The 18,711-nt window shown below is 38.0% G+C and overlaps 1 protein-coding gene across 1 annotated transcript in view; it reads left to right on the plus strand.

Annotated features, from left to right (window-relative positions):
- galnt18b (UDP-N-acetyl-alpha-D-galactosamine:polypeptide N-acetylgalactosaminyltransferase 18b) overlaps positions 1-10,144 on the plus strand; it is an 86,632-nt gene extending 76,488 nt beyond the window's left edge. The window contains exons 10-11 of the mRNA XM_044096508.1: positions 2,641-2,805; positions 9,409-10,144. Coding sequence (XP_043952443.1) covers positions 2,641-2,805; positions 9,409-9,555 — 312 coding nt within the window. The 3' untranslated portion in view covers positions 9,556-10,144. The remainder of the gene's footprint in view (positions 1-2,640; positions 2,806-9,408) is intronic.
- Positions 10,145-18,711: the final 8,567 nt, after the last annotated feature.

Raw genomic sequence — 18,711 nt, forward strand, 5'->3', positions numbered from 1 at the left:
ATCTCCCATTATCTCTGCTCAGTCGGAGGAATCTGCAGGACACATTTTCAGACTTATTACACCTGTGTTGATGACATCACAGTGGTGCAGATTTAAAACCGGATTCAAACTTACAGCCTTGTTTGGTGATTACAAAACTTTTTCTCCGTTTTGTTCAGAAAGTGAACAAACCAGATACAAAAGAGAGATATCTTTGGATTTTTCTTTTAACCACATTACATGTACTGCTACACATGATTCCTAACTTAAATAAAAACAGATTAACAGTGGTTTGCCTGCGGATATCATATCAGAAAGACATCTTTGCCAGTAAATGTTTCATCCTCCCTCTGTTGTATTCTGAGTTTCTGTGGAGCTTCACAGTTTATCTATGTAGTCAAAATGTATCTGGTTATTCCTGGAAATGAAGGATTTACCTCATGTTGATCATAGCAGGACATGTTACATTAATTTAGAAATTTATAACAGTATTTGTGAACCTTCTTCTGCAAAGCTAACCACTATATATATATCCTATGATCTGTACTTTTAAGAGTTTAACAGCTTCAGTCACTAACAGTGTGAACGGTATCACAATCCACATTTATAAATTAAGTTCAAAACTATTATTTTCACGGACACTTTATTAGCTCCTCTGATTAGGGTTCAGCATGATAGGCAACATTTGAACAAACAAAAGACGATTAGAGAGACCCCTTATTATTTCAATGACAGTCTGACTTTATATTAATGTTGAATATGTTTTTCTTGTCTTGATTTATTTGTATAACCTCTACTGGATTTCATTGACTAAATGTCTCACTACTTTAGACTGAGAACCAAAGCAGAAGTTTGAATCATGACCCCTTGCCAGACTTATATTGTTTCTTGGTTCTTTGAACATGTTTTCTGCTCCAAGTGACTCATGCATCTACAGTCAGTTCACACCAGTGAAGATTTTTGCTGTGGGTGATGTAGGGTGTTGCCCAAGGCAAAACAATGTAAGTTGCGCCAAGAACAAGTTTTCTTGTGCTTTCTCTTTTTGGCATCTGCTATCAATGGGAGTTCCCACTGAGAATGGGGAGATTTGGCTTCATGCTTTGACTGGGGCTCGCTGCATTTTCTCCCACCTCAGAATCAGAAAGGACCTCCTGTCATCGGTCGGGGATTCGACTGTTTCCAAGAAAACACTTACAATATTTTTTTTGTAGCATGTCATAAATGTGTTAATATAAGTAGCGTTTTCTTGAGCAAGCTTTGAGAACACCTCAAATATTGTGTTTAAGTAGTGGTTGCAAACAAAGGAGATAATTATGCTGTAAGAAACACCACACATGGAGGGAAGAGTATTGCCAAGCTTGCAGATTGTCAGCAGAGTGTATGACAAAAAAACATGGTCTTAAAGCCAAGAACAATAGACAACAACGTCAGACACGGCCCGGCACCCTGAGCTACTCCAAAAATGAGCAGCATAAGACAAAAGCCACAGGAAAGACAGCTTGCTCATTGCTGCCTCTTAAAAGCAAAAGTCTAGTGTGAAGGAGGCTCTTTTGGCAAAGAGTGATAAATAAGATTAGAGTGAAAGAATATCTACACATTTTTTGCTGCCAAAGAAAATAAGCAAGTACTCCTCTAAATTGTTCTAGGTATATTATGAATGATACATTTACTATAATATATAGCTTATTTTTCTTATTCACTCCATGTCATGCTTAATTTACTAACCAGTCAGTATGTTCATGACTCCATTGCTTTCATCTGTCTTTTTTTTTTTTTAAATCCAAAGACATATTTAGGATATTCAGAGCAATAATATACAGTAAATTAGAAGCACACAGTATGCATGAAAAGGTTCCCTGTGACATTATTATTAATTTTCTTTGACTGTTCTTGCTGGTTGAGGTGGAGGCGGGCAGCTAATTTTACCGGCTCTCAGCAGTGCACAGTTAGATACAGTGGTCCAATCATCGTAGGCGTGTTACGCCCTTATAGCAGGTCATCTGCTAAATATGTGGGGTCGTCAGATGATGAGTGGGAGATAGAAAAAGAAGATAAAGTTCTGCCACATAAATTACTACTTTTTGCTTTAAGTTTCCCTGAGTATTTTCTCTTTATACGTTTTGTTAAACCACAAAAATGAAGCCCAGAGATTTTCTGTAAAGTCAAACACTCTTTGGATCTTAAATTCTGGATCCTTCTGGATCTTAAATTTCCACACAAGAGTGAACTAATAAACTCATTTAGCACAAAGAATGTATTGTTAATTACTCTGAAGCACAACGTTAGACTGTGGCAGGCATTGTAAATACATTACACAGTTTTGCATTACTCTTGCAAATAATTTACAGCTTTTTTCCAGCTTATCGTAAGAAAACTTACAACTGAGAAAACTCCAACGGAGCGAGTGTAATTACTTATTTTTCTCTCCTATCCTGAATAAATAAAGAGCCTGTTTGCATCACCTGGTCCTTTCTTATGTTTCTATTCACCCAGGAGCGGGGTATTTTTAGCCTTAGATGTCTGTTTCATCCTTAATGACCTAGCCTCATTTACTGCACAGTTAAGCACCTTTATGGGCATGTGGAGCTCTGGGTGAGGGAGCAGCTAAATGTCAACGGTGAGCAAACACTTTTTCACTTTAGCATGTGGTCTCTCTTTCAGAATGTGTACTACACCAGTAACCAGCAGTTCCTTGTCGGACTGCTCAGTCCCACTGTTGATGACGACGACAACAAGTGCCTGGTGGACGTAAATGGCAGGCCACGCCTCATCGAGTGTAGCTACGCGGCAGCCAAACGTATGAAGCTCCACTGGCTCTTTACTCAGGTGATGATTCCCAAAACATGCTGTCAACTTTACTACATTCACCTACTACACTTTCGCCTTCTCAATTCAAACTGGCCAATCACATCAGCCTTCCAGGGAAGAAAAAGAAAAACAAGGTTAGCTTAGACCAGGGGTCGGCAACCCTTACATGTTGAAAGAGTCATATTGGACCAAAAAACAAATCTGTCTGGAGCCGCAAAAAATTTAAAGTAATGAAGGCAAAACAGACTTTTAAGTGTTTATATTAGCTATTTTAGCCTTATGTCAAAACAACTAAGTGCGTACATTCATGAGTATTTATGATTAAATGTTTATTTTCCCTTCAGTGCGTCCTGGAAAGAATGACACACCATGTGACTCTGTTGTACGATGTACAATTTTATCATGAAGATCGACAGGGAAAGGGTCTTTTTTTTTCTCTCTTGGAACTGGGAAAATCTGCTCCCAAATGCAGTTTGCATAACGATCGCTCTTTGTAAATAATCACCGTAAAGTGTGTGATCGAAAAAACAACAAAACGAAAGTGCATAACGTGCCCCTTATCTGGGCAACAAACGGAGTGCAATAAAACACAACCTGCAGTTATAAAATAAAACAGCAACCTTTTGAAAAGGTAACTATATAAAATTAAATTAATACAGTTTAAGTTTGATTTCTGTGCGAATGCCAAGCAAGTCAGTGCAAGGGTAAAACATAGCAGCATCCTCTTCTCTTTTGACACGCAACCATCCTGGGCAACGAAACACAGTAATATCGCTAAGTGTCATTCTAAATATATACTTACAAAAATCACTAATCAATTTATGAAAACAACTACTTTGTTACTAAATATGGCAGTATTGTGTTCTTATGTGTTTAATGTGACTTCTGTTGACGGACATCACTGGACAGCTTCTCAACATCGGGCATGTAAGACATAACTTTAATCTAGAAGCGGCAGCTAATGCAGTGCCTTCCCTGGAAATGTCTTTCCACGTTACCATATTTTTCGGACTATTAGCCGCTACTTTGTCCCCACGTTTTGAACAAAAGGGAATCCTATATTTTGAAGCACACGGTGCTTCAAAATATAGGATTCCCTTTTTATGGAGCCATTTATTTTGTGAGTCACTGAAACTATACATTTGAGATTTCAAGCTTTGAAACTATAAGCTATTTTAACAGAACCAGGAGACACCTCGCTGCATACCCGATAATAGCAATTAAGCTGGTACATATATTCTGTGGCCTCTGAAGTTTGTCATTGCCGCAGTAATCACAGGCTTCCGTTTCTCTAGCAGTAAGACGTGACTTATTCCATGTAAGTGCTTTGAAATTAGGCCTGTTTTAGAACAAAAACATCCCCCTTTTGACCTTCTCAACGCTGCACTGCCACCACTCATTTGTCTGCCTGGTTTTACACCGTCATCGGCAAAAAGGTTTTTCATGCTCGAGCTCGGGTGTCACAGATCTTCACACTGATCTTTATTTTAGTTAACGCTGCATAATTCAGTAAGCGCTATGGGAGCGTGTCAGCGAGGCTGAAGCTTATCATGTCTCTGAAATGTGGCATCAATTATTGACATGGTTGTGACTGCACATGTGCAAAGTGTTGAACTGGAACGGAAATAGATCGCTTTGATGCAGCCAAAGCAACTTCACGAAACAGAAAGATCTGCAAATAAAAGAGAGGGTTTATTTGATCTTGCTACAAATACCACACCAGTCTGCATAAAAACCTTCATGACTCGAGATATTTCAATCTTTTTCCATTAAAGCTGCAAGATTGTTTCACTTCTTTTAGTCTCCACAAAATCCACTTATTGTGATTGACTTTAAGTTGTGCTTTGCAGAATGAATGTAATGCGTATATTTGTGCACGCAGATTAGTCAGACTTGTACGATTGGCAGGGATGCCTTTTTATTCATTATATACAAATACCCTTTGTTCTATCAGGTAGTCAGAAAATCCAGCTTTAACCCCACAGACTGTAGCATAAATTAGATCTTCTCACGTTCACTGATCAGTAAATATTCGGAGATTTGTATTGTATATACAAAGGAACAAAGCTGCAACTCAGCATTTCATTGTGTAGATTGAGAGTCATTCAGTTTTATTTTGGACTTGCTCCTCCCGTTTGAAAAGTTATATCTCAACTCTTGAAAGATGAGGGGGAAAATTTTAAATAAGAGCTGACAAGGTAAATTTGTGAACAATAGGAAAATTGTGCAATGAAATCCTTCTGAATGACTTCTTTTTGTTACGTGATATCTTTCTGTAAATGGTGACATTGTCTATGTTAAGAAAAACTCAACTGTTCTGCTATGATCAGCCTTAAAAATGTGATCACCATAGTACAACAAAATTATACTTTCCACTTGACAACGTATGTATTTACCCTTCTTAGTTTCTAATACGATACTGAAGACAAATTAAAATAAAGCCTTTAAAAATATTTTCTAAAAGAAACTGTTACTGTAGTGTATTTTTTCAATAACATTATGTACATGTAATTTACAGTAATAATAAAACAGCTAAGTGATGAAGTGAGTCATTTCACTGCGTAATTTTGCAAAATACAACCTGACAAAAAAAACACATCGGGAAAGAAAAAATAGCTTCTCTTTGTGTATTTTTTGTCAATGACATCACAAGAGGCACAACAGCCAGTAAACACTGTGACAGACAAGTTTTCAAAATAGATTCAGTAACATTTGAGTTTCATTCTGTCCTTGTCTGCTTCACAGAATACTTCCATCTGCTTTAATGTGTTCACACATATTCAAACATTGCGAATAAAAGTAAAAACCTTTGAAAGAGAGAACCAGCAACAACACAGCATAAACAGGAACAATTCTTATGGAAATACTCAAAATAAATGGGATCACTTACCCTATTGTCACCAAATATTTCTTTTTGGGAGAGTAGATTTTATCTTCATGAAATTGAAATTTACAAGTAGCAATCAAAGAGCAACCTGGCATGTTGCTTCATAAGCAATAAACTATCTAAAGTAAGTTTGTTGTAGCTCTAAAAGGTTCCCATTTTTAATTAGATACTGTATAAGGGTCAAACAACAGGCAAATGTTAGTTTTCTGCTTTTATTATTGACTGAGAAAATGTTATATCTGTCAGGGCCAACTAAACAAAGAGCTGAGAACAAAATATGTTACAACAAAAGAAGCATATTTTAATCATGCATGTGAAAAGATTTTTGCAACTCTTCATTATCAGATTCAGGTCTGATGTTGGCAGTAAACAGAAAACAATATTTTCTATCCATATGTTTCAAGCAGACAGTCATTGCTTCAGCTTTCATAACCTTTCCTTCCCACCAACTCCATCAGCATGAGTCATTGCTGGAAGAACTTATGGGTATCAGTGAACGTAGCCAATATTCAAGAAGCTACAGCCCAAGCAGAATTCCAGCTAATTTCATGCTTATGTGTTTATATTAATTTTGTTAACTCAAATTCTGGAAACCTGTCTTGGGTGAACACTGTCTGTTCCTCAGTGACCTTTATATACCCCTTGTCCTATCGGGGTCAACCCTGCAAGGAGTAAGGCAGTGGTTCCCAAACTGTGGGGTGCGCCCCCTAGAGGGGGTGCCATGCCATTGTAAGGGGGGAAGGCAGGAAGTGGTATGGATGAATGAAGAAAAAAAAAACAGTTACACAAAAGTGTTTCACTTTAAAGGTGGTTTGTAGTTTGTTTTGTTCCAACCTGAAGTGTGAAATAAACTTCAGTGGAGTTTGAAAACAAAATATGTGTATAGGTTAATGTCTGGTTGAACGATGTTTTTTCTTTCTTTTTGGGGGGGGATTTTATTGTGGGCTGCACAGTGGCGCAGTTGGTAGAGCTGTTGCCTTGCAGCAAGAAGGTTCTGAGTTCGATTCTTGGCCCGGGGTCTTTCTGCATGGAGTCTGCATGTTCTCCCTGTGCATGGTGGGTTCTCTCCGGGTTCTCCGGCTTCCTCCCACAGTCCAAAAACATGACTGTCAGGTTTATTGGTCTCTCTAAATTCTCCCTAGGTGTGAGTGTGTGTGTGTGAATGGTTGTGTGTCCTGTATGTCTCTGTGTTGCCCTGCGACAGACTGGCGACCTGTCCAGGGTGACCACGCCTCTCGCCTGGAACGTTAGCTGGGGATAGACACCAGCAACCCTCCCGACCCCATTAGGGACAAAGGGTGAATAGAAAATGGATGGATGGATGAATGGATGGATTTTATTGTAATCCATAGAGAGGCCCAGAAAATCTTTGGGAACCACTGGAGTAGAGGGTATAGTGGGTGGGTTGAGTGGGAGGACGGATGGACAGACGGACACTAGGAAAGAGTGCAGCTGAGTGTCAGTGAGTCGTGGTTGCATGTGAGCATAAGTGATTCATTTCCTTATGTATGAAAAAGATGTATAATAAAAAGCTGAGTTGTGGTGATAAACCGATAAAGTTTATTGGTCTACGCCTTTGCAGTGCAGTTCTCTACAAACTCTGAGGGACTGTGTTATCTTATTTATTAGTTTCAATTACTGTATTTCATATTCAGTTCAATTCAATAAGTTTATTTATATGACATCAATTCATATTAACTCTAATTTTGGGGCACTTAAAAAAAATCATTTCAGTTTTATCACATGAATTCCAATTGTTCCTAGTTATCAAACAGTGCATTAAGCTCAGTTAATTATTTGAAGTAGTTTGAAACGCTTCCATCCAAGGAAACCCAGCAGATCACATCAAGTCATTGACTTTCAGCGTTCATTCCTCCTGGACAAACATTTAGTGACACCAGAAAATCACTTGTGTTGTATTGTTGACTTTATGTAATCCCTCATACCAAGCATGCATGTAGCGATAGTGGAGAGGAAAAACTCTTTGACAGGAAGAAACCTCCAGCAGAACCTGCCTCAGTACAAGCAGTCATATGCCACCACTGACTGTGTGTTCACACAGGCTTAGCATTTCTCCCCACATCCATCAGTGAACTTTGGCCACCCACACTGTTGCCAGTTCACAACTTTCACTTTCTTCCCTTGCAGCACATTTGATAGATTCTGACCACTACAGACAGAAAACACCCTCTCATGACTTGCTGATGCATCCACTTTGAGACAAAATGAGTAGGCTACTTACTGCCTAATACATCACAACTAAGGCTGCATTCACACTGCAGCCCAAAGTGGCCTAATTTTTTGTGCCTTAGTGCGACCTGTATCTGATCGTTTCATGACAGTCTGAACAACACAGGTCGGATGTTTTTCAAATGCGACCCTGGCCACTCGGATATCCGATACATACCCAGTCTTTTCAAACATGACCTGAATCTGACCGGCCAGGGTCGCATTCATCTGACCTGAACATCATTGATACTTGACAAGCATTACTATTCTGCATCCTGATACGCGCAAGTTGGTAGGAAAACAACAACCATGACGGACTATAATGAAGACTAAGATGTTAATATGCTGCTCCGGTTGGACAACAACTTCAAAATCGCAACCTATGCTCCACTTCCGCAAACACTGAGCACGCTCTCTGTCTCTGACATTATTGTGCTCTCTACTGCACATGCAGGACACTTTCAGGTCATTTCCAGTTCACACTGGAGATCACATACAAGTAGCATATATTTGGAACGACCTCACTAAAGCAATCCAATCCGAAAAACATCTGAATTGGGTCACTTCAGGCTGCAGTGTGAACCTAGCCTATCTAACAGGTGACAGGTTTAAGTGCTAAACATGATTGACTTTACCTGTCAGATGGCAAAATGCTATGATTGATTGGTGCAATGTGTTAATCAGTATTATGCTCTTGTAGGATGGCCATTTAAAGACACGAAACATGTCCGGGTCTAAATAGATTGTGGTTTACTGGATGCATTGAATAATGATTTGGTACAAGTTGTCCCGACATAATGGTCCATAAATAAAGGATTGCAGCATTTACTATGAATCTGTTACTTATTATAAATATTGTTGGTGTTTCACAGAAAAGCCAAACTTGTGTAGAAAAACACCAAGAATAATTTATATCACAGTCTTTCTAAGCTGTCCCATTCTTGTGCATTTTTCCTCCCACACCTTTTAGCTCCCCTTCAGTGAAGAGCAGAGCTCTCTCTATACAACTCTCTTAACACTGTATTGACTGCTAAAGGCCTCCTCTTTGGACAACCCCAACACTGTAACGAGTAACTACTGCTTCATTTCATCAGAGCTTGGTGTAGGGCTTTTAGTCGTCCGATGGGCTCTTTCTGTTCTGACTCTGGCCATCATATAGGTAATAGACTGTTATATTCTGCCTCTTACTTTAGGAGTTTTGTATTATCTATTAAATCCTAATATTGAAATTTTGGCCATGAATGTAAACATGAAGTCAGTTCCTCCTTTACTACATATTTTCATTTTGTCAATAATCTGAGAAAGTATGTTTTCTATCCTTTCTGATTCTTTGCCTTTAACTATGTTGACATTATCTGTTGGGCCCAACGAGGAAGGCACTTCTGCAGCTTACATTGATATTCCTTAACAGCAGTGTGGGTTTAGAGAGGGGAAGTTGCATTCTGCTCAAATTGCTCTTCTCGAGCCCAGCACAATTCTAACTCGCCTGCTTTTATCTTTTTCAGGGAGGATCTATTCAGAACAGAAAATCAAAGAGATGCCTAGAGCTTGTGGTGAACAGCGACAATGAGTTTGGCTACCAACTGGCTCTGCAAAAATGCACCGGACAGAAATGGTTCATCACAAATGTGTTGTTTAGCAACTTGCTATGATCGTGTGCCGAAGGAAAACACTGGAGTCTTTTTCAGAGCACGTTTGTGTGTATCTGGCTGCATATCAGCGCTGTGTGAAAGGATAAGAAGCAGGAAAGCGCTGCATGGTTGGATAAGTTCATTTTGAGCCATGATGTCCTCTGATGAGCGGCCATCATTTCATCCTAAATGTTAAACATTTTATTTCACCAACGAGATCAGCCATAGGTTGCAGATATTTTGCATACTTGACAAGATGGTATATTTAGTATATTTTATGGTAAATGTATTTTAGTCAGATTTCTGTTGACCTGCATTTTTTGTTTAAATTTGCTACTGTGTAGCAAGCTTTCAAAACCTGTAATTACTTTCATTTTAGTGTCTCAGGTTTGTAGATTTACAACTCAATGAAGCTGTACAGTTGTGAGAAATGTTAAAATAAATTGGGACATGATATTTTATAAATGTTAAAGGTTTTCTTATGTGTATATCAGTAAAAAAAAAATGATGAGAACTACTGAGTACAAGTGCCTTTTATATTTGTTGCCCAAAGGTGTGTGTGTGTGTGTGATACCATTACTGAAATTAAAGTATTCAAAACTACAAATCATCTGAATAGTTTGCTGTTCATTTCATTTATTAGATTTATTTACATCAATTTGGATTTATTTACCAATTAACATATTTCAAAATGTGTATGTAGCTTAATGTGCTTCAAGGTTTGGAAAGAAACAGTAAAAAAAAATCACATGACCCTAAAGAAAGCAGGGCTAATTTTCTACATCCATGTTTTTCTACCCATTTATTCGGCCTCCAGAACAGACAAAAATGGTCACCAATTTTGGTGTGTCTTTATTGGTTCTGGATATGCACCAGCACCAATAAGGATTTCATTAAACCACCCAGAGACATTACATTTGGAAGATTATGTGGCTGGTTAAGTTATGACAATCTGTTGAAGTCTACTTATTTGATTTTTATTTTTAACATACTCACTAGCTACTTTTTCAGGTAAGTCTTGGCGCTAGCGAGTTGGGTCCATTTTTGCCTTCAGACATGCCTTCTTTCTTCACCGTTTTAGATTCAACAAGCTGTGGTAAACATCCTTCCTCAGAGATTTTGGTTTATATTGACAGTTGCTGCAGATTTGTCAGCTGCACTTGAGGAGAATCCCCTATTAGATTGAGATCTGGTGATTGCAGAGGCCCCTGGAGTACAATGAACTCATTGCCAGTTTAAGATGTTTTGAGCTTTGTGACATGAAGCATTATCTTGCTGGAAGCATCCGTCAGTATATGGGCATACTGTGGTCCTAAAGGGACAGAGATGTTCGATAACAATCTTCAGGTTGCCTGTGGCTTCTTAACAGAGCTCGCTCTTTCTCAGTTTGAACTTCAGCATGTTGTGTTTACCGTGTCGAGGCAACCAAGTGCAATGAGTTGAATTCGTTATTTGCTGAATTGTGTTTACAAGTAAATGTCTGACTAAAATACTGACTAGCGAGTGTATGCAAGAAATTATTAATGGTTCTGTGGTACTAGTGGGCATTATTCAATAGTAGCTTGACATGAAGAAGGGCAGAGAGAGAGGAGAAGGTATGCAGTAAATAGACCCTGGGGCGGAAATCGGACTTGTTGTTAGTGCATAATAATATAGTCTCAGCTTATGATGCACCTGCTCTAGCACTGACTAACTTGGCCTCCATTGTTTATTTTTTATTAGATGAACTATTCTGACGAGCATCTCTCATCTAACAGGTTAAAACGAGGCATGTTTGCAATGCAATAGCGTATGAGCGGGACATGCACCTGCTTTCTGTTACACTATCCAGAGCCAAAAGCGGATGGATGGAACAAATAGAAAGTCCAATTAAACTGGGTTTTATTTTTGCCCTCCTCCAAGTTTCCACTTCGTCTAAAACACCAACATAGCCATTGTCAACATAATGGTTTTTTTGCAGCCTTGGCACCGTCGTCTTCCAGCCCTGTTGTTTATGGCTGTCACTTGAAGGCAAGGTCCTTGTTTCAAATCTCACGAAGCCCTAGCTTTTCCGTGTACTCTGAGTGTTCTTTCTGTCCATGCCCAGGCTTCTTAGAAGTACTTTGATTACCACCTTGAGTCTAGAAAAGTACATATTATGTTAAGGAGTAATTCTAAGTCTTGAAAATAGTTGTGCTGTCTCGAATCTTTGATTGTCTCACTTATTGCACACTGATTGGAGGGATATTCCCCCTCTGCTTATCCAAGAAACAGAAAACAATTGAAGTTGTTGTCTTAAGAGCTTGACATTTCATGATGAGACTTTGTAATTCTTCAGTTACTTTGAAAACATTAATATTTTCTCATTTATGAGTTATTTTACATTCATATGTGCACGTGCTCGAATACCTCTTTTATTCCGAATATGCTGAACTTAAATATTTCTATAGACTGTGTAACTTTCTTTTTGCTTAAAAAATGAAACATCAAACTACTATCTTTTAAACAGAGGCAGCCTTCAGAGGGAGTCATGAAGGTGATGTCTCTTTTTAATGACGAACTCAAAGGAGAGAAAATGAGAACTGGAACAGCTTTCTGCTGCGACTCCTGGTGCACCTGGGGTGGAGACGAGTAGCACAGCATGTTTTCAACATGCCCGTCCTAATTACCTATCACATTCATGTAGAGCCTGGCAAACCATAGTATTAAATTTACATGGAAACCCACTTTCATCAAAAGGACCACCCTGCTAATGCGTTCTAATGTATGCAATAAGAGCAGCTCTGCATGTGCAAATTTGAGAGTGAAAGCAAAGCGTACGCCCATGCACTTTACTTACATCTTCATGTAGCTGATCGCTCGCCTGCTGGTGTGCTTTCCAAACAGTACTTTTAGCTTTGAACTACACTGCACAGGGAAATCCACGTGCAGCTTATATTGTCATTATAAAATGCATATTTTTCCACCCTAGCTGCTTCAGCACATTATCTTGTGCTAAAAATGATAAACACTGAGGCTGGATCTAAAAACGTGCTTTTCTTTACTGATTGTCTACCACCAAAGAGAATGCAGTTCCTAGAAATGTGAAGAAATGGCTGCGCCTGGCTGGCTCCTGCTGTTAAGGAGCTGTGGAGGGGCAGTTCCCCTGGTTTGGCGGACTGGGGTGGTGGTCTCCCTGTTCAAAAAGGGGGACCGGAGGGTGTGCTTCAATTACAGGGGGGGTCACACTCTCAAGCCTCCCTGGTAAGGTCTATTCAGGGGTCCTGGAGAGGAGATGTTTTTCATCTGTTTATTTTTTGCAGAAATGTACTTTGTTTAAAATATTGCAAAAAAAAAAAACTCATGGCATGAACCAAAGGATCACTGAGTGCTCATAGAGTAACATATACACATTTTAAATTTAAGGGTTGTCCTGACACTTTTGCTCACTCTGTAGCTGAGAAACTACAGTGGATGTCAAAAAGAGCAACCGAGAAAGCAGTGAAGCCATTGGCTAAATAAAATTAGAATTAACTAATTGTACAGGATTACTTCTGATGCTGTCCCAAATTCAATCTCCCAGGAAATGTACAATGTAAATTATATACAAAATAGAACAGAAGTGATGTGGGAAACTTTTATTTGGCCTCCAAAATCAGCAGGTCATATCATTATAAAAATATTTTGGGTTTAAAACTTGTGGTGCTTATTACACACAAGTTAGAATGATATTAGTTCTGTGGTAATTTTCAAACTTTTTCTCTTGCACTGGCAAGACATTTGTTTTAGGGGGATTTTTTTAAGACAACTTTATTTCCCAATATGTTTCACTGTTCCCTTTTCTATTAAAAATAAAACACAAGTCGTCTCCCATATCTTATTGTGATCCATTTATGATTCACCTTTAAGCCTCTTCAGGGAGCAGACTCTGAAAGGCAGCCTACCACATCTCGTCATTATTTTCTGCACGAGACGCAGAAACATAAAACATGAAGGAATACGTTGGCAGAAGTCGTGATGTGATCAGGGGAATCACCTGAGTTTTAAATAGTACATGGAAAAGGGAAGTGGCCTGTCAGAAGCGAGAGTATCTGTTTCCCTCCTAGGATGCAGGAAGGAAATTTCTGTCTGTCATGAAGGAGAGCCACAGACAGCTGAGGGGAAGCTGTCAGTACTGCAGGGCATGTGGGACATCAAAACCAGATGCAGAAACTGGGAATTGTTTTAGCTAGTGCTTCTCTATTGAAAATAAACATAAAGCCTTGAAAAGATGAAATGGCTTGTCATTTAAAATCTATAGCTCCCCAGCAGAGAAAAGCTGATTTCCCAGAACAGTGGTGGGTCTTTTATTTGTCCCTGAAAGGAGATACATATGGGTATATATATATATATGCTAATTTTTTTCCGAAAGACAAATTAAAGTTTTAGTTGTTAGCATTTGCTCAAATGAGCAAAATAATTTTTGAGAGATACCAACAGGCCTCAAAGTATAGCTGAACAAATCAGTTGAAAAGATGTGACAGAGGGTAATTGCCTTCACATGCAGTTTAATCTTTGCCCTTTACGTTTTACAATCAAGTGCTTTGACCTATTAAAATGAATGAGTTGACTGATCTGTTTATTTCTATGCATTTCAGTCTGTGTTTTAAGTAGAGGAACATTATGAGATTTACAGTAATGAAAATTAAAATCTCCAAAAGTAATAATGAAAAACCAACTTCTGTATCTGTTATTGCATATATTAGTGGTACCAGTGATTTTTATGAAAATATATCCATGGACTGGTTACTAACAGTGCACTGTTGGGCTACATCTGGCTCTGTCCCAATGGTCTAATTCAATCTTCCATTAAATTCAAACTAAACGACTAAACGACGGGAGACGACTTGCAAGTTACATTAAATGTAACTTGCAAAATCCACAAATATTCCTAGACTTGTGGAAATATATTCAGTCCTAATACAACAGGGCTTCCAATGCAAGATCACATTTCATAGCTACACTTGCACTTCTCCGTCAGCTTCTAGCTTGAGGCTGAAAACGGTATTGGATAGTGCCTACATCCTTATTTCTTTCCAACTTATCTACAGACCCACAATATATGTGATAAATATTTGTAATGTTTAATGACTTTTTACATAATTGATCACTAATCATTTTTTTTTCAGTGCCGATAACCTCATGGGGTTCCACTCAAACCAACTTTTTATTCCACCCAAGATCTCAAACTATGAGAACCATTAAACCTCCTCATTTGCTACGCAGAAACAGTTTTGCTTTGATGCCTGTCAGCATTTTTGTACGTCCTTTTTTCATTTTGGCAACTTGAGAAAAGTCTATGGAATAGTTGAAATAAAATAAAACAATTACAGTGGAATCCAGTTTATTACACAGACTATGAAGGTTTTCCCAGCAATCCTTGTTTTCACTGTTTGCCCTGATGTTTACAGTGAAAGGGACCTCATAGTTGCTGCTGCTCTCTGAATGCGTGGAGATGTCAAGCTGTGTGGAACAGACGTGACCGTCTCTTTGCATGCTTCTGTAACATTAGCCATTAAGAATTCTAAACATATTGCTTATACACCTAGGATTGTGAAAAACTCCTTCTTTTTATGTTTTTGCAGTTGACTTGATTGCCCAGAAACATATGATACTAGCAGAAAAAAAATCAATGAATTCCTCTGGAAATAAATGCTAAAACTGCATGGCTCTCTGATGTTGTTAGAAAGTCATTGCAGTTTTATAAGTCCAGTTAACCTCATGTTGGTCCATAAAAAACTGCTCAGCAGAAATTCCTCTGGGGATAAAATATCAATCACTCTCAAAAAGCAAACAAGCCAGCAAAGCAAAAAACACATGTAATAGTGATGGACTCCAAGTTTGCAGGTGTTTGAAAAGATTCATATTGTTCTTTTACAAAACAGAAGTAAAACAGTTTGAGTTTATAGAATCTGAAAAATATCTAATTTAATTGCAATACATTGCAATTAAATGTAATGTCACAGCCTACATCCTCTCACTGAAAAACAACCCCCCTGGGTTGTTTTTCTTCTAAACTGTTGATATTTTACACATTGCCCTTCTGACCAGGTAGTCTTTATATGTTTATAATATATAAACTTATATATATATACATACATATATATATATGTTTACATAAAAAACATGGAATTAAGGAAAATAAAAGTGTGGAAAAAATCCACAGTTAAAATATGTAGGCGGGCGTGCTGTGGTGGCGTAGGGGATAGCGTGACCCACATTTGGAGGCTTTGAGTCCTCGACGCGGCGGTCGCGGGTTCGATTCCTGGACCCGGCCAATGCTTGCCGCATGTCTTCCCCCCTCTCCTTCCCCCTTCCTGTCAGCCTACTGTCACATAAGGGACACTAGAGCCCACAAAAGACCCCCTGGTGGGGAAAAAAAAATAAAAATGTAGATGTAAGAAAAACATTGAGGTATACTTATGAATTACCTTTTTTATCTGATTCTGGGTGACATTTTAAATAAATTAAGCAAAACAAACTAGGCAAAACACTTCAGTGATAAATACTAAACTGATTTGAAATAAGAACACTTGTGAAAATTACTACTCTGAACATAAAGATGACTGTATATAGTCTCCAAAAATAATTATTGATAGAATTCACAAAAAATGAAACATACTGAAGAAACACAAAACCAGGTGTTAGTTGGTGTTAAACCATCACTACTCCCTTCTCCTCATATGTTGCATAAATAGCAAAGAGTTGTATTAAGAAAAGCAACTTCTCGTCATTTAGCTCTCACTTTAAATATTGCCAAAATAATCTTCACAACCTTGTTTTTTTCATTTTAAATCATGCAGTTTTTGGAGAAATATATGTCTGAAGGTCATTCTTCTGTCTACTTCCAGAGGTAATATCTCCTGTAATTTCCCCAGGTCCGTCAAAGTCTCTTTTCTTGTTTGGTGCCAAACTGCAGCCTCAGAGCACACAGAGCAGCTCCTTGTTACTACAGAAAACTAAGTAATGGACTCTGCAAAGCAGAACTATACAACAGACGCAGTGGCTTCCTAAGGGTTCAACACATCTTAAGCCATGCAGTGTTTTAATTTTCTCTTCAAGTAGACTCGTTGAAGGCTAAAAAAGTTTTCTTGTACATTTGACGAAGTGAGTTCAATTGAGCATTGCCGTAACATTTTCAACTTTGTCTTTCCCTCTTGAAAGAGGGATGAGCACAGATTTTAAAGAAGATTAATTGCCTGAACAGCCCGAATCACTCTCTACATTACTTTTATTACTCCTGTTATATCCAGTCAGTGAGAGGATGTAGGCTGTGACATTTTATCGATTCGATCTCGCGTTTGACGGTGATGGATGAGCTCCCATTTAGAGGTCCATAAATCAGATTAAACAGTGAAAATCAGTATTGACTTTGGAATGTGCAGCCTGTTTGCTTTTGCATTTTAGTAGCTTTATCATGAGGCTAATCCGACATCTTTGGAAAATCTGAGTTTCGTTCCATATTTGAATCGGCAATCAATAATGTCTTAATTACCTATTTCCTTTCAAATTTATACCTTCATTTGGTTATACTTTGTCAATGTAAGCTGTGCCAAACTTTTTAAAAGGAAAACTACATTCCTCTTCATTTATAAACTCATGTTAGTTGTTAAAGCTGCTGTTTTGTAGTAACAATTTTGAAGTTGTTCTGTGATTTCGCAAAAATATGTACACCCCCCACCACTACCACACACACACACATATAAAACACTTTTTAACATTAACATCCTTACCTTCACATTTATAAATTAAGACATAAAAATAGTATAACATAAAAAAGGTTATTTTCAGTCCTATCTGCTGAGAACTGCTGAAGCAGTTTTTGAAAATATAAAGTCTCCATTTCCTACATTAAGATGTTTGCATTGGATCCAAGCCAAGCATGAAATGAAACTTAATCAGCTCCAGTAGATAAGACATTTTCTCAACTAGTTATCAACTTTATTATCAATATATATTATTATCCAACAAAAAAGGTATAATGTTATAATTTATTATTATGTTATTATTGTTATTATTTATTTATTTATTCTTTTTTCTGTCTCAGTGGAAGCTCCTGCTTCAACTCTTAACTATAAAGTGAAGGATAAAACTCCAAAAACATCACTGTAGTATTTGTCAGTGTCATGCTCTGTAGCTACTTTGCTGCCAGTGAAAAAGATTGTTATAACAATACAGCTCTAACACGCATTGTCACTTGTCATGGAGGGAAAAAAGAAATCTTTAACCTAAAATGTTTTTCCAACATCTGGACCTTTGTTGTCTATTTAATCCATGCAGATTGTTTCTGCTATTTTAAAAACTAATTCATTATTCCACAATTCAGACAATGTTTAAAAGAGAAGCAGACATTTTAAACAAGCAGAACGTAAATACTTCCTCATGAACAACATGACAAAATACCATCAGAATCATTCTTATTATGGCAAGGCTAGTAATGTTTTAACATGTCCATATAATGAACAATATGTGTTTTCATATTTTAAGATTACATATAGGGATTATTATAAGTGTAAATGTGAAGTAACTGCTGTCAAACAGACTTACTTTTTATACCTATGAAGCATTTATGAGCATTGAATAAAGTGTTTTTCAAATCTACTTGACCAGGTCTGCACAGATACTCTAGAAAATCATTTTTAAAAACGTAACTTTTTTCACCAAAAAGAGCTCCTTACATGAGTCAGATATCTGTGGTCAAGGCCCTTATTAAATGCCTGGGAGCTATATGTTGATGCATGGATCCCCTTGACCTTGAATTAAATCTTACGAAACCCACAATTAATTTAACTGAGCATCAATAATTCTTGTTTCTTCTGTCAAATGCTCCCGCCGTACAGCCAGTCTTCTTCAGCAAAAGAACAGCAAACAGACGATAATTGAATGGCCTTCAAAAAATGCACAGTTCGAAAATCCGTCAGAGTGAGGAAATGCCTTCTGCAGACAGAGGTTGTGATATTTTGTCTCAGTGAAAGATTGCATGTCAGACCTCACAGAAACGAGGTGAGCCAACGACAGCATGGGTTAATCAAAATTTAATCACACTTCAAGGACTGACTCAGTCTGTGTCTGTCACACCTTCCACATATTGGGTTCAAGCAGACACATACAGTATCTGCTGTTTCAACAAACTCACAGAGAATAACTAAACCCTGACACGCCTGGCCTGAGACAACTGAA

The sequence above is a fragment of the Gambusia affinis genome, linkage group LG02, assembly GCF_019740435.1.
Source record: "Gambusia affinis linkage group LG02, SWU_Gaff_1.0, whole genome shotgun sequence".
Taxonomy (NCBI): domain Eukaryota; kingdom Metazoa; phylum Chordata; class Actinopteri; order Cyprinodontiformes; family Poeciliidae; genus Gambusia; species Gambusia affinis.